The following is a 25191-nucleotide window of genomic DNA, read 5'->3' on the forward strand; positions in this document are numbered from 1 at the left end:
CGGGTGCTGTATGCCTCCGCGGAGTGTTTGGTTAGGCTCAACTGGACCCTGACCGAACCGGTCAGCTTCGGGCGAGGAGTGCAGCAGGGGTGCCCCCTCTCGGGCCAGCTGTACGCTCTGGCGATCGAGCCTTTCCTCTGTCTCCTCCGCAGGAGGATGACAGGGTTGGTGCTGCAGGAGCTGGAGCTGCGGCTGGTCCTGTAGGCGTACGCCAATGACGTACTCCTCGTGGTCCAGGACCCAGGCGACTTGGCGCGAGTGGAGGCATGCCAGGCCATCTATTCAGCAGCCTCCTCCGCCCGAGTCAACTGGGTCAAGAGCTCTGGCTTGGTGGTGGGGGACTGGCGGCAGGTAAGCTCCCTCCCACCCGCGCTTCAGACCATCCGGTGGAGTGCGGGTCCACTGTTCTATCTCGGCATTTACCTTTCCACCACGCACCCTTCCCTGCCGGAGAACTGGCAAAATTTAGAGGGCGGGGTGATAGAGCGGATCCGGAAATGGACGAGGCTACTCCGATGTCTCTCCCTCTGTGGGAGAGCACTGGTGCTTAACCAACTAGTCCTGTCCACGCTCTGGTACCGGCTCAACACCCTGGCCCCGGCCCCGGGTTTCCTGACCCACCTGCGGAGATTGATTCTAGAGTTCTTTTGGTCAGGAATGCACTGGGCCCCTGTTGGACTTCTTCATACCCCGAAGGAAGGAGGGCAGGGCCTGAAGTGTCTGTACACTCAGGTCCGCGTTTTCCGCCTCCAGGCCCTGCAGAGGCTCCTTTATAGTGCAGGTAGTTTGAAGTGGAGCATATTGGCGCACGCCTTCCTGCGCCGCTTCCAAGGGCTCCGATACGACTGGCAGCTCTTTTATCTTTGTCCGAGAGGTTTTCCGCGAGACCTTTCCGGGCTGCCGGTCTTCTACCAGGACCTCCTCCGGACCTGGAAACTGTTTCTTACGACCAGGTCCATGGCGGCCACCGTGGGAGCAGATCTCCTCACAGAGCCCCTGCTACACAATCCCCAACTCCGTGTGCAGGTGGCGGAGTCCCGTTCAGTGTGCCAGAGGTTGGTCCTGGCGGAAGTCACGAGGGTCGGAGACCTCCTGGACTACGACCGAAGAGACTGGCTGGATCCCCTGATGCTCGCTCGGTGCATGGGGCTCTCCAGCCCTCGTACCCCCCGGCGCGTACTTCAGGAGGTGAAGGCCACCTTGACCCCCGCTGCTCGGGCTTATGTCAACCGAGCCTTGCGCGAGGGCGCACCCCGCCCATCCTCTTCCCCAGGCCTGCCGGACCTTTCCATTGGGCCCCTACCCTGCCGATCCCAACAAACCCCTCACCCTTTCACTGCAAGCCAGCTGCATCAACTGCAGCCAGTCAGTTTTCAAATCGCACCATGGAATTATTTATACACACTCATGCTCCACACCCTTCACACCCACACCCTGGTGTCCCGCCCCGATACAAAGTGGCGGGACCTCCTGCCACCCTGGGAGGGTGAGCAACCTCGGTGGGCCAGCCTGTATTCCACCTTGGTCCCGAGGCCCATCGAGGACATCAGTTGGCGGCTCCTTCACGGAGCTGTGAGCACGGGCGTGTTTCTGACACGGTTTACCCCCATCCCGGATACTTGCCCTTTTTGTAATGTGAGGGAAACCCTGGCACACGTATATTTAGAGTGTGCCAGATTGCAGCCCCTTTTCCGGCTCCTCACAAATATTCTATTGCGCTTTTGGCTTCATTTCTCCCCTCACCTTTTTATCTATACACTCCCCATCCGTGGCCCCACAAAATCGTGAGACCTCCTGGTTAACCTCCTCCTAGCCTTGGCTAAAACAGCCATTTATAAAATCAGAGAGTGGAGGTTGGCCCATGAAGCGTCCTGCGATTGTAGGGCCTTTTTCCGATCCTCAGTACATTCACGTATCCGGGCGGAGTTCCTCTGGGCGGCGTCCACCGACTCCCTTGACGCCTTCGAGGAGCGGTGGGCGCTGTCTGGGGTTCTCTGCTCGGCGACCCCGTCCAGTTCCCTCCGTCTGACCCTTTGATTGAGGGGAAGAGCGAGAGACGCCAGCCCCAGCCGTTGCCGCTGTGGATACCATCATGACTGTCATCTAGGAGGGGTCCTATAATACATGGGTGTCTACCCCCCCCACCCCTATACCACCCACCCCGCAGCCGTGCCCATCTTGCCGGGCACTCTCAGGAGAGGGATAATCGGTGACACTGGGCGCGGCACTAGGTAACTCGAGGGGGTGGAAGACCACGAGTGTCAAGGAAGCCCCCCCGCTCTAGGCCACCAGGTAACTCAGGAGGGTGGAAGACCATGAGTGTCGAGGAAGCCCCCCCTCTCTGGGCCAGGCTAGCCTGAACACTTCTCCCTCCTGAAAGCTGCTGTGTTATGCCTTCTGTTTGCGTTGTTTTGTTGCATAGTTTGTTTTGTTTCCTTTGGTAATTCTTTGTAAGTGTTACAAATAAACTTCTTTTCTGTTTCAAAAAAAACCCTTCCCTGTTACCTTACTCAGGGAAAAGGGACCTACTTAGCCTGGGGCTAATATATCTGCCTTCTGTTACTCTCCTATAGCCATCTGGCCCGACCCTGTCACAATATATAGTTGGGCTCTGAAAAGGAATTTAAGGAAATTAACTTCACATTTAGAAGAAGCACCTTAGTAATTATAGCATTGCCAGGTCACTCCCTAATTAAATTAATTTAGGCTGTGGCAATGGGAAGTGGTTACTTTCTTCCACTGATCTCTTCATCAAACCAAGACATGCCTGGTACCATAGTATTGAAAGCATCAATAGAAAATATAGTTTGTTGTCTCTTCAAGGACAAGTTAATTTAGATATGATTCACTATTATTCTATTTCAAATAACACTGATCATCTATTTATCACACATATCACTACGTTGGTTGTTGCTGTTCCTTTTTAAATGTCAGTCTGAAGACTGGATGTCTCTTGGGATGCTTGCCTTGGACAATAAAAATTGACTAGCCATTTTCATTTTGAGGATTCAAGAGCATAAGAATTGTTTATCCAGTTTCAACCAGTAGTCCACCTCATTCTGTGTCCTGTCTCTCAGGGCTTGTCTACACTTAAAACTCTAAAGCAGCAAATTTATAGTACTTCAGTGTAGACATTACCTGCACCAACAGGAGGGGTTCTCCCATTGGTGTAGTTAATCCACCTCCCGAGAGGCAGTAGGTTGACGGAAGAGTTTGTCAATCATCTTAGTGCTCTCACATGGGAATTTAGGTTGGCTTAACACCCCTGAGTGACATAGTTATGCCGACCTAATTTTCTAGTGTCGACCAGGCCTAAGAAAAGCTAGAGCCAGATGCATCAAAGGAAAGGTGCCAGAAACCCTGTACTGGATAATTATGGAATAACCAACTCATAGGAGCATTTTTTTAGTCCCAACAATTTGGTGGTTGGTTTATCATTATGTAAACATGTATTCAATACTGGAACCGTGAAGTAGTATTTGGATTGCAAGTACTATAGGGAAATATTTATTTCTAATTACCAATAACAATTAAATATATCTTTTAATGTATTAGATTTTCTAAATGTTTCCCAGCTTTTACGTACAATTCAGGCCTGAACTATTGTAAACGACAGTAGGCATTTGATACCTCTATTTGGACTTAGAGGAACCTTGGAATGAAACTGTTCATAAGCATTATACTGGCTTTTCAATATTATTTCTATAATAGATTTGTCTTCTAAGTTAAATATAACAATACTGCTGTACTGACAGGATTTAAAATCACAGATAAGAATGATGTTTTTTTAGGTACATTCATATAAAATGCCTATAGTTATTCTCAGATCTTGTCAGATATTTTATAATTGGTTTTTTGGTTTTTTTTTTGTACACTATGCAACTGATTAAAACATCGTTTGTTTTAGACTTTTGCTATGCTGTGCTTATTCCTGCCTCATCCTGAGAAGCTGATTATTTCCTTTATCACTCCTGGATTAAATTCTTTTAATGCATTACTTACTGATTTGTGAAGCAGGCTAATTACTAAACTGTACAAGACTCTGCTGCCTAGGTATTTTTTCATGCAGGTGAAGCACAAGTATATTTCAGTGTCATCACTGCATGAATCACGTTTAGCATACAGAATGTATTTAGAGATGTTGTTGTTATCCTGTGAGGCTTTTCACCACCAAAGATATAAATATATTTCAAGTAATTGTTTCAAGTAGAGCCAATGAGATTGATTACTGTGTCCTCGTATAATAGAATGTAATATTATGTGCCACTTTGGGCTGGCTACAAACACAATTTATATCACTGTCTCTGCTGAGCTGGTCTGATTGCTGGTGTATGTCACTGAGTTGAGTTAAAGGATAAAAATGGGGTGTAGTGGACTTCAAAACTTTTTCAAGTAATATAAAACAATATATATATATATATATATATATATATATATATATATATATATATATATATATATATATATTTTAATTGAGTGGAAGAATGGTTTTAAAGTTAGGACCCACGAAATCTGGGTTTAATCACAGTGCTGCCATAAACTTCCCGTATGACCTTGGGCAAGTTATTTAAACTCTGTGCCACAATTCTTCATCTTTAAAATAAGGATAATAGTACTTTATTACTCCCGCATTTTGTCTGATTGGTCTACTTAGAGTAGACTGTAAACTCATTGGGAATATATAGGTATTCAGTGCTTCGGCCCGAATTGAGGCCCCAGTTTCATTTGGGAAGTTAGATGCTATTGTAATATGAATACTAATAATAGACCTCTTCTTAATCATTCTGTATATAACTTATCTATGCTGTGGTTTATTTAATATTATACAGACATGAAATGGACTGCAGCAGTCCTGTAATATGTCAAAAATGTTTATGTGGGAGTTTAGCCAGCAAAGGATATCAGAACAGACCTAACCGTTACTTAAAAAAATATTTTTGGGACCAGCAGTGTTTCCAAAGTGTTCTAAGGGCTTGTCTGTATGGAGGATTAGTGTGCACTAAATTGAGGTATAATCCTACAGTGTACTAGCCTGCTGTGCATGCAGGGTATGTCTACACAGGGTTAAAAAAAACCTTGGGCTGGCCTGGGTCAGCTCACTTGAGTTTTCAGGGGTTGGGCTTGGGGGCTGAAAAATTGCTTTGAAGACATTTGGGCTCAGGCTGGAGCCTGAGGGTGGAGGGTCCTAGAGCTAATTCACCATGTGGATCCTGTTACCGCACGCTACAAGTTCTGTAGTGAGCTTTTACTTACTGCTGTTTCAGACTAAGCATAGTACCTGAAAGCATAGTATATGAAGGGTTTGTCAACACTACCACTCTTGTCAGTATAACTTACGTCACTCAGGGGTGTGAGAAAAACACACCCCTGAGTGACATAAGTGACACTGACAGAAGCCCGGTGTGTACAGCACTATGTCTGTGGGAGAGCTTCTCCTAACAACATAGCTACCGCCACTCATGGAGCTGGTTTTATGTTGATGTTTATCTCTCCCGTCGGCATAGAGCAGCTATACGAGACATCTTATGGTGGCACAGCTGCATCAGTACAGCTCTGCCACTGTAAGCTCGCTAGTCTAGATGTGCTCTAAGCCACACTCAGTGACTATAGCAGTATCCAGATAGTGAGTTACTGCACAGCAAGCTGGTTTTGCTGGAGATTTACAACTTAGATTGCCGGCATAGTAGTTCAATAAATAGACGAGCCCCAAATATTTATATTCAGTAATTTAGAAAAAAAATATCCACTCAGATCTACAACATGGATCTAGACTCAGATATTCTGATTTCCCTCAATATACATACCATTGTACATCGATATAATTGGTAGTATCTTTCATGCATGTAGTGAGAGCTGATTATTAAAAGAATAAATCTGACCTTTAACATTTATAATATTTAACAAAGCAATGGTTAAAGACTGTGGAGGCTGAAAACTGATTTTATTTAGGGGCTTGCATATAGAGAGAAATTTACCTACCAATATCAAGGCTCTCAGCAGAGCAGAAAACCCATTGTTCCACTGTACCCTGCAGAGCAATGGGTGACTTTGTGCACAGTCTATGTATTAGAAGTGAGATTTGTGTTAGCTGTGTGTTAACTAACATGAAATGGGGGATTGAGGGTGGACCAGGGGAAAGGTTCAGAGGTGTGGCCACTGGATCCACATTGACATTCAGATTCAGTAGCCAAATGGCCACAAAGGGATGCACAAGGATTGTGGCACTTGTTTCTGTCCAGGGACTGGAGTGGTGGTTGTGAAGGGGGTCATAGGACTACCCAGTGTTCTGACTGCTGATTGAGGGATGCATTTTGTTTCCCTTACACCCAAGTGTAAGGTAGGTGCATGTGTGTGGGTTTCACTTATGCAAGATTGCAATTATTCAGTAAGAGAAGAATGTATATTAGCAAGTTTCAAATTTGGTGTGTTCTGGACAAATGAAAAACTGACTGAATTTGCCAACAAAAGCAAATGAAACAACCCTGCTACCTCACCCCAGGAAGTATGGGCTGGAGGGGAGAGCTAATTCCCTTGAGGAACTTCGTACTTTTTATAAGTGTACATTTAAAAATAATTTCTATAATAATATTTATTAGCACACAACCATTCCTTATGAAGATATTCTTTTCACGTATAGTATTTGGCACAACCACATTAGGAAAAACAAGGGTTAAAATTATTTGATTTGCTAAGGATAGATCCACAGTTATCTGTCTTTTTGTCTGTAGGATCTCTAATGTATCATTAGATATTACAATTCATGTTACGTTAATTATCTCTACTTTAGTCATAGTCTCTATAGAATTGACATCTGCAGAAGGAGGCATTTTCTGAAGACTGTGTGTTTCCTAGGACTGGTATACTGTAGCTATTGTAGAAATCCATTCCTTTGTGGACGCAGCACTATTCTATGCAGAGATATGCCAGCTGGATTTTAACCTCCTCCTTCTAAAGCATGTAAACGGAATTAGTTTCAAACCAAAGCAGCCAGGCATTCACTATCCAGGAGCAGGAGTTATAAAGTAATTGAAATTAGCAGTGACCTGCATCGCTTAGTCTTAGTGATGTGCATCAAGGGTTTCCAGCTGGAATTATTTAAACAGCAAGAAGCACTGACATTACAGCATGGCCCAAGACCAAAATTTAGTCTAACCCCAGAAGCTGCCGATTCTTCCTGAACTGAAATAGAATAAAATAAATGTTTTTTAGTACTGCCGCTACTTCTTTCTAGAATCACTGTTAAAGAGATTATGCAATCACGGCTGATTTAGTCTGCTCAGTGACTAAGCATGGTAGATGTCATTTGTAACGGAAAAACACACAAAGATTTGTTAGGGGTTCTAACTGGTGAGCAGGGCTAATTGGATTTGGCATTCGCTCTTACAGTTGTTGTCCCTGCTGCTACTACCAGAAAGGAAAACCAGAATTAGAAAGGGGAGGAGCCTGAAGTAGTTTTAGAAAGAAATTATTTTAGCAGTATTCCATAAACAATATTTGCCTGCTTTGTATGAATAGACACTATATTTTATTTTTGCATTTATCAAGTAATTTCCCATTTTTCTATTTTTTTACTAACTTGTTTGTGTCTTCCTAATATTTGTATTATTTCTTTTGGAACAATTTCCCTGCCACTAGCCTTTTTTACCATCATACTGTTCCTTCCATGACAAATTGTGTCTATGCTACTAGTCTTCTACTGGCATCCCATCCAGGTCTCATTTTTCTTTAGATCTCTTCTTAGTTTGATCTAAAGCAGGGATTCTCAAACTGGGGGTCGTGACCCCTCAGGTGGTCACAAGATGGTTACATGGGGGTCACAAGCTATTAGCTCAGTGGGGATGACATTTCCCAGCCTTCATTAAATTAAATTATTCCCCCCATTTTTAATGTATGGGGGGTCACACTCAGAGACTTGCTGTGTGAAAGGGGTCACTAATACAAAAAGTTTGAAAACCACTGGTCTAAAGAATCTTTTCTTTTCTGTCTGATCTATCTTTGTTCATTTAGTCCTCAACTGTCTGGTTGTGTTTATGTTGTAAGCATTGTGCCTTTTACCATATATTCCAAGCTGCCCAGAGAACCTCTCTTTTTTTTCAGCTGTGTATCCATGTGCTCTATAAATTCCCCACCCCTTCTTAGTGCCATTTCTTACTTTTTTCTTTCTAATCATTCCATTTATCAGACTAGATAATGTACAAGCAGTGTTTGCTGTACAAATATCTCAAGAGGCTACAATACAGTATAATGGCAGGAACTTCAAAAAAACATTTGTTTGCAGCACTCTTGCAAGATGAGTGGAAAAATTATTATGTTGAGAGTACAATATTGGGTCAAGATAATTTTTACTATTATTATCAAAGGGGCTGATAAACATAAGACAAATATCCCAATTTCTTTTAGCTATAAAGAACAGTTTCCCCTTTGTACTGGTTAGGATTCAATTCCCTAGTTTGGCAGTGACAGTACAGAGTCAGGATTTGTCTGCACAGGGAGTTTAATGTGAAGCTTTTTGATGTGCATCTGATAACTCACAGAAAAGACCGGTAGCATACACATGGGATGCCTGTTCCACTTTCAGTTTGCATCGTGTGAACACATGGCGGTGGTTTATGTGAACTGAGGGAGTAGAGTTCTCAAAGGTTTTCCCATGGTCCTTTGGTTCACGGCTAAGCAGTGTGCATCATGGGATTGTTTTCCCTGTGAATTGTGGGATGCAAAGCAGAAGCCATGTGGGTTCAGGCTTTTTTCAAGTTTCCGTCTCTGCCCCATGCTTTCTTTCTGGGAGGGCTAGCACTATTTTTGAAATGCTGCCAGCATGGACCAGAAATGCACTGCAGCGTTATGGTGGCAAGCATGAATAAACAAAGGCTGCTTGGGCTGTATTACAACATTCAGATCTGGACACATTCAGCATAGGCCTTGCCTGCTGCACCACTCAGCAGATGGGGCAGGTGCAGAATAGTCAATGGCAGCATCCCCGGCTTCTCCAGCAGCAGGAGAATGCTGTGAAGCTGTTGCACCAGGACGAGGATACCGCTCTGTTGGAACAAGAGGACCGGTTCCTGGATCAGCAAACCCATGTGGAATGGCAGGAGAGGATAATTCTGCAGAAAACCAGCAGTGGCAAGAGAATGTAAGGCTGGGGAGGGATACCTTTTTTGAGATCTGTACAGAGCTGCCCCTAGACCGTCAGCAACAGCATACCAACATGCAGTGTCCCATACCTATAGAGAAGCAGGTTGCCATTGGCTGTAGCCAACCGGTTCAGCACGAGCAGATCAACCATGGGGGCCATTCTTACGCAGGTCCATTGTGTCATCAATATGGTACTGTCTCACCATGTTATAAAGCTGGATAATTAATGCTCAGGGGATTATTGATGGCTTTGCCTACATGGGAGTACCAAAGTGTATGGAGGCAGTTGATGGAACCCACATACCTATCATTTTTCCCTGCCAGGGTGAAGAATTTATAAACAGGAAGTGGTGTTTCTCCCTGGTACTCAAAGGATTGGTTGACCACCCCAGCAGGTTTATAGACAAAAATGCAGTTAAATAGAACTGAGTTCCGAAAGTCCATCCTCAGATGGACCCTTCTAGATCACCTGCATTTTTGCCTATAACCCTGCTGGGGTGGTCTGGAAGGATCCAGCTGAGGATCTTTCGGAACTCAGTTCTATATAAATTAATGGAGAAAGGACTGTTTTCCCCCAGGACCACTATGGACATTAAGGATATGGAGTTTGGTCTGGTTATTCTGGGTACCCCCGCTTATTCTCTGATGTTCCGATTAATGAAGCTGTACCAGGCCACTGGGACAGAAGAAAGGAACATTTTAACCATTTCCAGTGTAGTTGCCTCATGGTTATCGATTGTGCATTTGGCTGTTTGAAAGGCAGGTATCAAGGCTTATGGAATGTTTGAAAGCAGCAGAAAAAAAACCATCCCGACCATTATAGCTGCATGCAGTGTTGTGCACAGTATTTGTGAGACCAAGGAGGAAAGCCTTTAACAATGCGGGAGAGGCTGAGGCTGAAGCCATTCAAGCAGCCAGCAAGGCAGAGAATGCTAACCCCTGGGGGAATATTGTCAGGGATGCCTATGGTTCGTATTTTGAGTCTTATGCTTGAACATGTGTAGCTACATCCTGTTACTAATCTGTGGAGGCAGGGGAGGAGTTGGCATAGACTGTGAGCAATGTAGTATTGCTTATGGATGGTGGAAGCAGGATGTTGCCTATATACTTTTGTAAAACCATATGAATTATTTTAGCTTTATTTAAAGGATTTTAGGTGTTACATGCAGTGATGAGTCATAATGGACCAAAATGGATTTTAAATGTTTTTATTAGAAAACAACAATAACAAAACAAAACAAAAATGAATTGAACTGATAGATGCATAACAATGCCTTTCTTTTAAAAAAAAATCGTTTACAAAAAAATCTACTGACTAATCAACAAAAGGCAAACCTTTGAAGAAAACAACCGTGCAAACCAAAGGGAAAGTGCAACAGTGCAAACAGTGCAAAAAATAAGGTTGTGTGGTGTAGGCTTAAAATTACAGGTGCATATAAATCTTCCCTCTGCCTCATCTTGTAGAGGGGATTCTGGGCAGCAATTCAAAAATTTCAGGTGTTTTATAAGACTCAAATGATCTGGACTTCCAGGAACCAGTGTTCTTCATGGGCTAATGTTGGAGCTGAGTGCCGTATGGCCTTTGGAACAAGTGCTGTGTGGTACAGTGGGGAGGAATTGCTGCTGGTCCTATTGGCCAGTGTTGGCCAGGAGGCTGAAGGACATGGCCGGGTCCTGTCTCAGAGACTACTGGACCTGCTGGCCTAGCAGGAACATGTTTTATAGTAGAGCATCCTGGCTCAGGATAGTGTCCATGAGTTGGTTCTGCATCCCCATCTTTTTTTATGCTTTCCTTGGCCACTGCCACACTGTCCTTGGCCACTGCCATGATCTCCTGGGACAGCTGTATTTCTTTTCTCCCTCAGAGTCATCATGTACCGCTTCCACCTCTAAGCCAGTGTGCTCTTTTTCTAGGACTCTGCCATGAGTTCTCCAAAGATCTCATCCTGTCTTTCTTTTTTAATCCCCTCAGGCTGGCCAGGCTCTGAACAGTAGATAGAAGCCTTGTCCTTGTGACTGTGGGAATATGGAAGAAAAAAAAACAGTTGCTTGTTGTTCACATTTTGGAGAGGCCATGATAGAATATTTTTTAGTATGCATATGTGACTATACCTCCCTAAGGTTCTTCCCAGTCTTGGGGAACCTCAGGGATAGTAAGAACTCTGAGTGTGAGTTGGCATGGGGTGCCTTGGAATTTCTGTCTGCTCTATGTGGTATTTGCCACGGTGTGTTAATAGCTTAGAGGAGTGGGGTGGGTTGGAATTATGCTCCTGTTTTGGTTTGGAACTTCTGTTTGTTCATTTGAGGCATTTTATGGTGTCAGAGGAGGTGAGGGCACTATGGGGGGACATTGGGGTTGAACTGGACAGTTACCCCCTCTGTATGTCCTTTACGCTGTCCTGACTCTCGATGACTTTAGGGTGAGGCAGGTGACTAGGAATGATCTTATTCAAAACGGCAGAGGGCAGACCAGTGAGACACACTCTGATATTATTGAGCAGAAGTACTGTAGGAGTGGAAGGGGCTTTCAAGCTATATTGCGGTGGGTATGTATGTGCAGCTATTCCTTATAATGTGCGAACCAAGATCAAACAATTCCTCAGTCTTACGTTCTGCTTTATTTCTCCTGTAGAGATGCAGAGAATGCAGAAAAAAATAAATAGGGTCCTGCAATGATTGCCAGCTAGAACATGTGTTAGAGGGCATTTCAACCTCAGCAGGGAACAGTACTGTTTGTAACTGGTATCTTTTCTGAACATGCAACGTCAATGTCTACCTCATGTAAACTATGAAAACTAGCCAAATGTCTTTTCCTCTAACCACTGTTTTTTCCCCATTATTTAAATGTGCTGCTGGGAGTGGGGTAGGGTAGAGGCTGCACTTGTGCCATATGCCAGCCTCCATTGTGGGCTGGTGAATGGACTAGGACATGGGGTTTGTTCATTGGGCAGGGCAGACAAGGAAAGAGGAAAGGAAAATAGGCAGATGGGCAAGGGCTCTCCATGCCACTGAAAACTGTTGATAGTTGTGTCATTAGCATGAAACAGAGGCGAATTGACTGGACAGAGCAGCCGTCATTTTAGAAACATGTATTGGTAGGCTGGGCAGCATTGGATGGAGAGAGGCAGGTGAGAGCTGGAAACTCAGAAGGTCATCTAAAATGGCTGTGGCCATGGGGCACCTGGCATAGAAGGTAGAAAAGCAATATAGCATAGTAATAATAAATTGTAAAACGATGTATTTACATGGCAAAGTTTCCTACAGGAGAATCTGCCTCTTTGATACTGGCCTGAGTTTCTGGCTGGGTTCAGGCTCAGCTGATGCAGGATAGGAATCAGGATGCATTGCAGCAAGGTATAACAGCAGCTGGCTTTCCAGCTGGCCCAGCATCAGGGTTCTGGATCCCAAAAGGATCCTAGCTCTCAGGGGACTGCTCCTTTCCGGCATCTTCCTGCTCATCCTTTGGTGAGAGTTGCCAGTCTTCCCTGACATGAGGGAGAGTGCAGCCAGCAGGCTCCACATGCTGTCTTGGACGAGTTGTGCTATAATTGTGTAGGATCCAGTCCAGCTCATCATGAAATGGACAGGTCACATGGTGCCAAATTGCCTCCTTTTGTCCCTCATTTAATGTATTTATTCCTGAGCTCCTTGCTTTTTATCTGGCACTGGTCAATATCCTGGCTGGTGCCTCTCTCAAACTTCTGCCTGGCAATGTCCACAAAAAGGGCTTTATTCCAGTGACTGGCCACAAGAGCTTCCCCAGTTTCGTCTGTTTTAACAGCCTTGTGTTGACAAGCCCATTGTTAAATGTGTGGAATGTTTGGGATCCGGGCCATGGCAGGTGGGAGATGTTAATGTGTCGTTGCTGATAGGGATTACCGCTGCATGTGGAGAGTGTATGTATGCCTGGGATACACTGAAATTTGGAGAAGAAATCCTAGGTTTGTGTAAGAAGTGTACATTGTGTGCACCTCTTAGTTTAGAAATATATACAATGGTTGTAGGGTTGGTTGGGGCAGGTGGACCATATCACTCTACGGCTTCGCATGGTATGGAAGTACTGACTAAAGAGGCCTTTTAAATTGAATTGTAACTGTGATATTCACATCATACTTTTGTTACTTCAAAAATATTTTTTGTCCTTTTCTAGACAAACCTTGTGAAACTGCTGTTGATGCATCAGGCAAACCCCAGTGTTCTCAACTGCAACGATGAAAAACCCTCAGGTGGGTGATGATCCATTAATGTTATTTATGTGCTAATAAATGTGATAGTCCTTTATTTTTCCCTCTCATCATCTGTATACTGTTGGCTTAGCCCACCATACAAAGAGTAAGTTGTGTTGTATTGGAGGCATGTGAATGCCTCAAAGCAAATTTTACTGCATAATTCCACCACAAGAATGCATCATGTAATTTTAAAGAGACTGACTCAAGAAGTTTTGAGAGGTTATGTGTTCATGAGATACTGCTGTAGTTGGGTTGCTTTTCACCTCTCGCCTTTGGGTTATGAAGATGTGGCATTATGCAAGGATCAATGCCTTAAAGGATCTTGTTAAAGTTATAGAACAGGTGATGATTTATTCAAGAGTATGTATGTAGCCCTTCTGCCAGTAAGAGTTGGCAGCAACAAGGGCTGGGTTCAGTATCTAGGGGTTCCTTTTCAACAATACAACACAAAACCAGCTCGAGCCCCACCCAGTGACCTGGGACAATTACACACCACCCTCTGGGCGCCTCAAGCACAAAGTCTGAGTGTAGCAAAAAAAAATTAATAAAAGGAGGGAAATATCTCAGCATTAATTTGGGAAAACACTGCAAACAGGGCTTGTAAACATAAACCATGAACAAAAGACCACTCCCCAAATAAGTTGGGCAGTGTCCTTTTCCCTCAGGTTCTTAAGTTCAGCAAAAGACCCTTTAATGTGCCCTTCCCTTCTCTGCACCCCACTCACAGTTGTTGTCCTTGGACAGTGCAGACCCAGAGTTCAGAGGTTCATCTGCAGAGTTTACCTCCCACCCTGGGTGGAGGGGGGGAGGGGTAAGGAGGCACCTTACTCCTGATGGCTGATTGCTGCGCCTCTCTGCCAGCCATGCTGCTGGCCAATCGCTGCACCTCTCTGCAGGGCTTCTTTTAGGCCCTCTCCACCAGCTGCCTGGCTGGCTGATTACTGCACCTCTCCACTGGCTGCCCTGCCAGCCAGTCGCCGAGATGTCTTCAGGCCCCATCTCTTAACACAGCTCTCAGTGATTTCAGCTGTTAGTGGGGGAGCCTCACTGCTGGTGCACACTGGACAGTCTCTTGCATCAGAGACACTGTCCCAAAGCAGGTCTAACACTTAGACGTAGGTATCAGTAATTTCAGCTCTTCAGTTTGTAACAAGTCTCTCAATTGAGTCTAAATTAGCTCTTTTATTACACAGTGAAGAGATGACAAGTCAAATGGTGTCGAAGGCCCTTAAGCAGGGCCCACACCACCAGGTACAAGTACCTGTCCCTACCCACTCTCAACTCACTGGGCTTTGAAACCCATGTCCCCTGCCTAGCGATTACCATTTAGTTGAGGGTGAGTCTCTCAATCAGGATATGCCAAATACAGTTCTGCTGCCCTTGATTCATGCAAGGATAACAACCCTTTATTACTCCTGCCCCAATAACAAGGATCCAACACCAGCCAAAAATGATCATTTGGGCAAGCAAGGCCATCATAGGCAGGGTGGGTGTACCCATGCAAACAAGATTAGCCCCTGAAGTGCTCTTCTGCAGCTCATCACTAGATGTCGGGGAGAGCTCATTCAGACTCTGCTTACATGTATTTTAAAATAATAACATTTCTTGTATACTTTATGTAATCCAAAGTCATCCAAAAAACCTGAGAACATAATATAAAAAGATCCATGCATCAAATGTCTTCTTTATAACTTTTAGTATTATTTTTAGCATACATTTGATTTTCTTATTCCTTTGGAGACTTGGTTTTGGTGGTTCCTGTCTTTCTCTACCTCCCCATATCCAGAATTAGATGCTACAATGTCGGATGCTCATCTCCATGATTTTCAGAGATGCTCAGGATTGGCAGGCCATAACCGGTGAGCCCTGATCAGGATATCATGATCAGCTCAGTTATCACAGGGAAACATGTTTCCCAGTTTGCTGCAACCCTTTATTTTTGCAGAGATGGCCGTCCCTGGTCAGCTCTGCAGCTCCTTTGCAAAAACTGCCTCTACCCCTCCTCTGAGGGTCTTCCTTTTTCCTTCTTCCTCCACCCACCAATTAGCCCATTGCTTCTCCAGGGTACATGGCTGCATGCTGCTTCTGCTCTTCATATAGGTTGGCACAGCAGCAGCTGCTAAATGAACCCTGGATGTTTAATAATGTTGCAAAAGCAAAATGTCGCAAAAGCAGTTTACCCTGCTCCATAGTACTGCTGCTTCGAGGCATGTCTCTAGCCCACTAGACTCAAAGAGCAGCACTGTCATTGTCTCAGAAGGAAACGTCCTCAGAGTAGATATGAGGAAATTAATTATTTTGAAATTGGAATGTATATAGAATATAGAATGAGAAAATGGAAGTCTAGTACTGTAAAAAACTGAAGAGTCTTATTGGCAGGCTAGGAGAAGTAGTGTCCTCAGCATAAGTCACCTTATATATAAGGCAACGATTTTGTCACGGACGTCACGGAAGTCAAGGATTCTGTGACTTCCAGAGACCTCAATGACTTCAACCTGTGGCACCTGGGAGCTGCAGGCAGCAGGGCCCCAGGAATTTTGAACCGCCGTGGGTGGCAGGGGGGTTCTCTGCAGCTCCCAGCCCCTGTGGGGGGCCGGGAGATCCTGCATCTCCCAGTCATTGCGGGCCATGGGGGGACATCTGGAGCTCCCAGGCCCTGCAGGAGGGAGGGGCCCCCCAGAACTCCGGGCTGCTGCACTCCTAGGCATGGGTGTCGGGGTGACCCCACAGCTCTGAGCCACAGGCAGTGCAGGACCCGCAGCTCGGAGCCAGGCCTCCTGCCTTCAGCTTGCATTTTGTCATGCATATTTTTAGTAAAAGTCACAGGTTTCCATGAATTTTTATTTGCCCGTGACCTATCCGTGACTTTTACTAAAAATATGTGACAAAATCTTAGCCTTACTTATAAATAAAGTATTAGAGGTGAAGAAGGCAGATACCCTGGAGAAGAGGAGCAACCAAAGCAGGGGTGGCCAACCTGAGCCTGAGAATGAGCCAGAATTTACCAATGTACATTGCCAAAGAGCCACAGTAATATGTCAGCAGCCCCCCATCAGCTTCCACCCCCACTCCTAGCGCCTCCTGCCCACTAGCAGCCCCACTGATCAGCACCCCCTACTCCCTCCCTGCATCTCCCAATCAGCTGTTTCATGGCATGCAGGAAGCTCGGGGTGGGGGGGAGACGAGCCAGGGCACAGCAGGCTCAGGGGAGGGGGCGGGAAGGTGTGGAGTGGGTGCAGGGCCTGTGGCAGAGTCAGGGGTTGAGCAGTGAGCACCCCCGGCACACTGGAAAGTTGGCACCTGTAGCTCCAGCCCTGGTGTCGGTGCCTATACAAGGAGCCGCATATTAACTTCTGAGGAGGCTGGCCACCCCTGAACCAAAGAAATATCTAGTTTCAGAGTAACAGCCGTGTTAGTCTGTATTCGCAAAAAGAAAAGGAGTACTTGTGGCCCCTTAGAGACTAACCAATTTATTTGAGCATAAGCTTTTGTGAGCTACAGCTCACTTCATTGGATGCATACTGTGGAAAGTGTAGAAGTGTAGAAGATCTTTTTATACACATGCTTTGCGTGTATAAAAAGATCTTCTACACTTTCCACAGTATGCATCCGATGAAGTGAGCTGTAGCTCACGAAAGCTTCTGCTCAAATAAATTGGTTAGTCTCTAAGGTGCCACAAGTACTCCTTTTCTTTTTTTAAAGAAATGTCTAGTACATTAAACAAAGCATTATTATTAAAAATCCTTCTGTGGAAGTACAATACCTTACCTTCTGAGGAAATGTTGCAATGAGTGAACATAAGCCAGCCTCTTATCTGAAAACTTAAACCTTAACTCAGAATATTCAGATAGCACAAAAAACAAAGTGGCTTTCAGCACTTCAATTTGTGCAAATCAATATACAATTTTAAGTGTCAGACTGATTTGTGGGGAAAAATATACCAAGAGCTTTCAGTACTCTCTTTTGTTCAAAAACATTGTTTAAATATTGTTTGCACAGTTTTTGTTGCCATGTTGGTCCTAGGATATTAGAGAGAAAACGTGGGTGCTCTGTGTAGCTCAAAAGTTTCTCTTTCACCAACAAAGGTTGGTCCCATAAAAGATATTACCTCACCCACCCCATCTCTTTAATTCTTCAGTTATGGCATTCAATATTTTTATCTTCCTGTAGTTCACATAATATTGAATAGTTTAGCTCCTAGTAGAATGAGACTGGCTTTGAAGTTTTGTAATCAATGATGATGTAATTTCATACTGAAGGCATCATACATTTATTTTTTCTGAATAACCTAGTGCACTATTTTTGATAAATATCAGGAGCAGTGCTTGTCCTTTTGACAAAATGTTGGTATAAACTTTTGTTAAATCTTAATCTGATCTGGAGTTTTGAGTCAAGGAGGGTTTTGCTGTTCTACTTTCTTTTGCCTGATAGTCTTGTTATGCCACTATCTAGATATTGCAGCTTCTGAATTCATTGAGGAAATGCTGCTGAAGGCTGAAACTGTCTGGGAGGAAAAAATGAAAGACCCTTTATCTGTTTCTACTTTATCACAAGAGGAGCCATATGAAGAGATCATCCATGATCTGCCTGCACTTTCCAATAAACTGTAAGTTTTTTTTATTGTTCAGTGTATTAAAGTGATAAAATGCTGGGGCAAGATTTTCCCATAGATTGCAAGCACAGCTGATGGGCTAATTAGGTTCCTCATTTTAGAAAGTTGATATATGTTTCTCCCCATCTCTACTAAGTTTGCTTTAATTTTGTAAATCAATATAGGCTGTAAGGTACGGTAAGAAGAACCTAATGTATTGTTATGTTCCTCAGTAAAAATTCCTGGGTTATTTTAGGAGAATTACTGTGGGGTACCATTTTAGACTCAATCATGCTCCCATTAAGATAGATAAGAATGAACTGGTAAAACTACCATTGACTTCCATAGGAGCAGGGTCATGTTCCGAGAATAAGAATAACAGAACCGCCTATGGACAGAAGTAAAGACTGCTTCAGGTAGTTACTGATTGTAGTCTGAATTGTACCACATATGGTAATTCAGGTGTGAGGTGGAGAGAATGGTAGCATTCCACAGAATGAACTCAGAGTTCAGTGACTAGGTGGAACACAGATTCAAGTCTCTCTCTTGACAAAAAGTTGGATTTTGATCTTTGTTTGTATTCTTGCAAATTTTAGAAGGGGACACTCTTAAACTTGGGAAAGGTGGTGTAAACTGGGTGGGTGTGAGGGGGGTTATATAGCAGTGAGCAACAGGTTTGGTCCCTTAATTGCTAATTTCCAGACATTGTAATGTGTGGATTTTTTAAAAGGTGCAGATCATTTATAAAGAAAAGTGTAAGATTATTTCTGATTGCTCTTTTGTCTGTGTGTTTGTATAATCTTTTCATTTTTTTCTACATAAAACAACTAAAACGCTTATACATAGAGTAATAAAATAAATAAAGTTTAATGTATAGATTCATAGATTCATAGATATTTAGGTCAGAAGGGACCATTATGATCATCTAGTCTGACCTCCTGCACAATGCAGGCCACAGAATTTCACCCACCACTCCTAAAAAAGACCTCACACCTATATCTGTGCTATTGAAGTCCTCAAATTGTAGTTTGAAGACCTCAAGGAGCAGAGAATCCTCCAGCAAGTGACCCGTGCCCCATGCTACAGAGGAAGGCGAAAAACCTCCAGGGCCTTCCAATCTGCCCTGGAGGAAAATTCCTTCCCGACCCCAAATATGGCGATCAGCTAAACCCTGAGCATATGGGCAAGATTCATCAGCCAGATACTACAGAAAATTCTTTCCCGGGTAACTTGGATCTTACCCCATCTAAAAACCCATCACAGGCCATTGGGCCTATTTACCATGAATATTTAATTACCAAAACCATGTTATCCCATCATACCATCTCCTCCATAAACTTATCGAGTTTAATCTTAAAGCAAGATAGATCTTTTGCCCCCACTACTTCCCTCGGAAGGCTATTCCAAAACTTCACTCCTCTGATGGTTAGAAACCTTCGTCTAATTTCTAATCTAAATTTCCTAGTGGCCAGTTTATATCCATTTGTTCTTGTGTCCACATTGGTATTGAGTTTAAATAATTCCTCTCCCTCTCTGGTATTTATCCCTCTGATATATTTATAGAGAGCAATCATATCTCCCCTCAACCTTCTTTTAGTTAGGCTAAACAAGCCAAGCTCCCTGAGTCTCCTTTCATAAGACAAGTTTTCCATTCCTCGGATCATCCTAGTAGCCCTTCTCTGTACCTGTTCCAGTTTGAATTCATCCTTCTTAAACATGGGAGACCAGAACTGCACACAGTATTCCAGGTGAGGTCTCACCAGTGCCTTATATAACGGTATATATATATGTATATATTATCACTGATGTTTAGTAGTAGTTACAATTTATGTTCCATAAAGAGTTTACAGACTATATAAGAATCAGGAAGGAACAGACGAAAACCAGGAAATGGTTAACCCTTTAAATTCAAGGTTCCATGTTACACTGTCACATTTAGGAAAGATTCTATATTTAGTACATGGTAGATCTGGAGCGTTTATTCCAGTTTGGGAATGTGTCTGTAGCAATCACTAATGTAGCTGGATGCTGGATAGTCTTGGGTTTTTTGATTGAACACTAGTTCAGTGCTAGTCTACACTGGCAACGTTAAAGCACTGCTGTGGCTTTAGGAAAGAGCTCTCCCAGCGCTCCAAAAAACCCACCTCCCTGGGGGGCGTGGCTCCCAGTGCTGGTTCTCTGTCTACACTGGTTCTTTACAGTGCTGAAACTTGCTGCGCTTTGGGGGGTGTTTTTTCACACCCCCTAAGTGAGGCAGTCACAACGCTGTAAAGTGCTGGTGTAGACAAATTCTAATCCCATCTAATCCTCATGGTGAAGATAGTTTGAATAAGAAAATCATTTTACATAAAACTTGCATTGTGCTCAATGAATAAGTAATCTTAACAATCTTAAAATAATAAAGTAGTTCAGCTTTCAAAGTGTCAAACATTGGTTTTGCATTACAAACCCTTGAATTTAAGATAGGCTTTTTTGTTTTCAGTGAAAACATTAATAACACCATTATTGTAACAGTGATGATTTTTCGTTTTGTCATCCTCAATAAACACAGAACTGAAGTGAAAGTTATACACATACCAATCATTTTTAACAAACAATTTTCAACCTGTATCCTGCAGTTTTATGTGATGTGCCATTCTCAAAAACAGCAAAATGGAGTTGCCTGGCCTGAGGGCAACCTTACCTTTAAACCTACCTCTTTAAAAAAAAAAAATTGTTTGCTAGTTGGTTTTCCAGATGACTCCTATGGTTATCAAAGTATCTCCAAATGCAGCCAATAATATTTTTGATTCTCTGAAACCGAACAATAGCTGAGTTTTAAAACTTGACACATTCAAAATTTTGGAACTTGTTACATACATAGTCTTTAGCAAGGAGTGCACAATATGCTAAATTGGAGGTGAGGGATGCTTTAGGAAAAAAGTTAAACATTGTCATTCTGTGCATGCACAAGAAGGTATATTGCTAAGTTCTGAAGTCACCTCTTCTACTTAGGTGCATGCATGTGAACTGAATTTTTCTGGCCATGTGCACTTTTGAAAACAGGCTAACTAGAAGCTGAAGTTTAGCTGTAGCACATTGACCTGGACTCTTCCTGCCCCTTGACCAGCCTCCCATTCTTTATTCTCCTAACAGCTTTTTTGTTATGCTTGATCATTAGATTATGCATTCATTTCAGATTTCCTGTACTCTGGAACTTTGTGTCACAGATTGCACTCTGCCTTCCAGAGCTATCAACATTTGAAGGACTTGGTTGGGACACAGCACAGAGGCTGTGCGATCTTCTCTCCTCATCCCTTGCTTCCTAAAATGTAGAGGAAGAGCATGACTCACTGAGAAATTTCCAATGGTTACCATTTATACGATGATAATGAAAATAACTATTGTGGAATGTGACCTTCATCCAGAAATACCTGTAAAAATTCATTGAAAAATTAAAATAACTGATTCTGAAGATGAACCATCTGTGGAAGATGAAACTGCCTGACTTTATATTCTCTTTCCCCCTTTCTATTGATCTATGTTTGTCCTCAGAGGCTCACTCTGGGCAGATCTAGTAATAATTCACAGGAGCAGGAGGCTTGTCCTTTTCGGTACTGTGACCTAGGCTGTGTAATACCCAACCAGAGGAGTTTAGACAGTGCTCTAGACAAGGGTTTCTCAAACTTTCTGATGCCAAGGACTGACTTGCAGCCTTCCTAAACTGTGTCAGGGAGATCTCTGGGACTGGCACCAATCCTCGGGCTGGTTGTTAAGAAACACTGCTCTAGATTGATTCCTTCAGTGCAAAATCCATCTTTTGACAAAAGACAAGTCACAGTAGCAGGAGCCATGAGGATAATTACATTTTTCTAAACAAAAATATAATGAAGCTAACCCCAGAAGGGGCAGGGAACATCACACTTCTGTTTGTCCTATATTCTCTCCCAACATTCAATGACCAGATACCATAACTTGGTTGATGCTTATAAGTTCCCAGATACCATAGTTTGGTTGGTGTTGTAGAAGTTTACAGGATTAGAACAGGCTTACAAATACAAATTGTGTCAAATTCTCTACTGCAGCATAAAGGGGCAAGAAAGCAACTGGAACTGGCTAGCTGAGAATTTCCCTGCTGTGGGAGATCTCTCAGCAGGCACAGAATCAGCATATCTGGACGATGACCCACTTGGCCTTGGCATAGTTAGAGCACAGAACAGTCCTTTCCCCACGTCCTCCTGTACAGTCCCTTAAGAGACCGTTGTCAGATGGCATAAATTACAGAAGACCCCAGATTGCCCTAACCCAGTGGTGGGCAGCCTGCGGGCCACACGTGGCCCGTCAGGGTAATCTGCTGGCGGGCCGCAAGATATTTTGCTGACATTGACAGTCCACGGTTTGCCGTTCCTGGCCAATGGGAGCTGAGAGAAGCAGTGTGGGCCACAGGGATGTGCTGGCTGCTGCTTCCTGCAGCTCCCATTGGCCGGGAAAGGTGAACCACGGCCACTGGGAGCTGCGGGCAGCTGTGCCTGCAGATGGTCAACATCAGCAAAATGTCTTGTGGCCCACCAGCAGATTGCTCTGACGGGCCATGTGCAGTCCGCAGGCTGCAGGTTGCCCAACACTGCCCTAACCTATTCTGCATGTATGTGCCATCAGAATCAGGGAGGTGTAATGGGCTCTTGTATCCGCTCCCCTACATTCTTGCATGCTGAGCAGATCTTGGCTTTGGAGAGAATCTGTTTGTACAGCACCTAGTACTATGGCGGCCCTGATCTATGATTGAGGTGTCTCAGGGCATGTCTGCACAGCAAAGAAAAATGCATGGCTGGCCCACGCCAGCTGAATTGTTCTCGCAAGCCTCAGGCTGTGGGGCTCTAGGATCTGGAGGGATGGGAGGGTCCCAGAGCTCAGTCTCCAACTGGAGCCAAGAAGTCTGCATAGCAATGAAACAGCCCCACAGTCCTGTGAGCCTGAGTTGGCTGGCTCAAGCCAAACACAGGTTTTTCTTTGTTGTGTAGATATATCCTCAGCGCTGCCACAATACAAGTAATAATAATCTGGCAATTGTTCCTTTAATCAAGACCATGGCCACAGCAAATGGTGGGTGAACTTTATCTTTCCCTTCCTGCTTTTGTATGCTCAGTTCTGCACCCTATTGAGTTTTAATGTTCTGATATGAGGATATGTAGTATGATTCAGATGAGCTATCTGTAAGAGTAAACTGAAACAATACTTTGTAACTGTAACATATAGATATTTCTTCTGTTGTAACAGGTGAAGAGTGTGTAGTTGAATAGAGCTGTTAAAGTCATATTTTGAACAATATTAAAAAAGGAGTCAGTGTTAGAAACCAATTGTCAATTGTCCCTGCCCTAGCAACCGAATTTAATTTGTCCAATTTGGGTTTCAATTACAGCATTGATTTTGTCCAGAACAGTATGAAGAGACGAATTGATGGTCAATATGTACTCCTCAATTAAAGAGAAAAGTTTTGTTGTCAGGGTGTTTGTATTATGCTAGGTTACCAAGCAGACATGATTTTGATGAGCAATCATTTGGCTCAGCTGGCTAAACTCCTGGGACTGTGAAGCAATAATTCCTGTACTGGAATATGTTTCTTTTCTTGTTCTTCCATTGACTAATTTTACTATATGTGATTTACAAGAGACAGATTAGGAAGATAAATTACAAGAAATGCCAGTAATGATTATATGTAAGTGCTCTTTCCCTCTCCACATATTCAGATTGTATCAGCAACCTCAAGTCGTTTGGGATTTACAAAATGTGTTTATGATGTACCTTTACTGTTTGTATTACCATCTGATCTGAGTTTTTCTCATTGTTCTGATAAAACATTATCACTCATGAATAAACATGCAAGAGAATGTTGGAGCATAACCCAATTAAAAAGATGATTTCACATTGTATGTCAGACTTTTATATGATAAATATTTATTCTTGCTTGTTTCAGCTAAAAGGCAAAATATAGGATTACAATACTTGGTATCATTTTACTAAAAATATAAAAATCTTAGGCATGAAGTTCTCTTAAGAAGAAATTCAATTTTTCTTCTTCAGGTAGTGTCACTATTGATGCTGCACTTCCAGTGTGTGTATGCCCCATGTGCCTTTGATCAGAGATTTTCATTAGCAGTGCACATTTGCCCTGTGCATGTACCCTAGACATCCTCATGTCCCACACCAAAGCTCCACTCTCAGAACCTTCTTGACCACCTCAGACTGAGACACAGCTTAGAGTGTCCTTATGGAGTCTGCCTTGGCTTCTTTGCCTTTGGTGACTTCAGTTTGCCTTAGTTTAGTTTAAATTAATTTCATTTTGTCAGTTAGTTAATAAATTAGTTGACTTCTTTTTGGAAGATTGTTTGTTATTTCCTCCCGCATGGGAACCCTTTCTCCCTGAGAGGTATACATCCAGTTCAGTGGGTTTTAAACTCTGCCTCACGTGCTGTGAGGCCATTCCAATCAGTGATGGACACTCCATGCACATTCACTGTTTAGCAGAGTCACGCATCCCACAGAAGTGTAATTTCTGTTTATCCCACAAGTCCAGGGAAAGACAGAACTGGGAAATTAAGCTGTGACTGTTAATGATGGAGTGCTCCCTTTGACCTGCTTTGGTATCAGGTCAAGAGAGCGCCTCCCCACTTTACATCAGTCTCTGCCACTTTTATCTCAGTTCAGCATGCCCCCTGAAAGGGAAGGCTTCAGAGGCCTCCTCTAAAGGTCCCCAGAGGGGAGCTCTAACTCCCCTCTTAAGGAATCTACCTTGAAAAGACCTCACTGTCCAAACAGGTCAGTAGCTTTGGAAGATTCCACTTAAAGAATGGTACAGTGGAGGCTAAGGGTTCCTCTGGTATTCAGGGGGCAAATGTTGTTCTCTAAGAGCAAATGTTGTTTTATTCAACACCTTCCTCCAGACCAAAGGGAATAGTTCCAGGCTACTATTGCAGAGGGACAGTTACTAGTGTCCTTAGAAGCTGCAGATACTGCTGCTTGTTCTATCTCCACAGCAGTGGTGATGGATAGGGCCTCTGTCTCCATGGTTTCCCCATAGAAGTCCAGAATAGAGTAGGATCTTCCGTTTGATGGACTGAAGCTGTTCGTGGAGAATACCGATGAATCGCTCCACACACTACAAGACTATGGAGCCACATTGCATTCATTGGGCATCTACACCTCTGGGAACAAAGGAAATTCAGTAGATAGCAAATGGCCCAAAGATGCTGCCCAATG

The 25191-nt window shown here is 43.6% G+C and overlaps 1 protein-coding gene across 6 annotated transcripts in view; it reads left to right on the forward strand.

The window, feature by feature from the left end:
- The window catches only part of MYO16 (myosin XVI), a 610604-nt gene that overhangs the window by 282809 nt on the left and 302604 nt on the right, over positions 1 to 25191 (forward strand). For 5 of the 6 annotated variants that reach the window (XM_073349543.2, XM_078853554.1, XM_073349529.2 and 2 more), the window contains exons 8-9: positions 13286 to 13361; positions 17817 to 17970. In XM_073349543.2, the coding sequence (XP_073205644.1) occupies positions 13286 to 13361; positions 17817 to 17970 (230 nt within the window). Of the gene's footprint in view, positions 1 to 13285; positions 13362 to 15147; positions 15224 to 17816; positions 17971 to 25191 lie in introns of those variants that run through there. The other variant, XM_073349582.2, reaches the window with a different exon arrangement.

The sequence above is a fragment of the Lepidochelys kempii genome, chromosome 1 (genome assembly GCF_965140285.1).
Source record: "Lepidochelys kempii isolate rLepKem1 chromosome 1, rLepKem1.hap1, whole genome shotgun sequence".
NCBI lineage: Eukaryota > Metazoa > Chordata > Testudines > Cheloniidae > Lepidochelys > Lepidochelys kempii.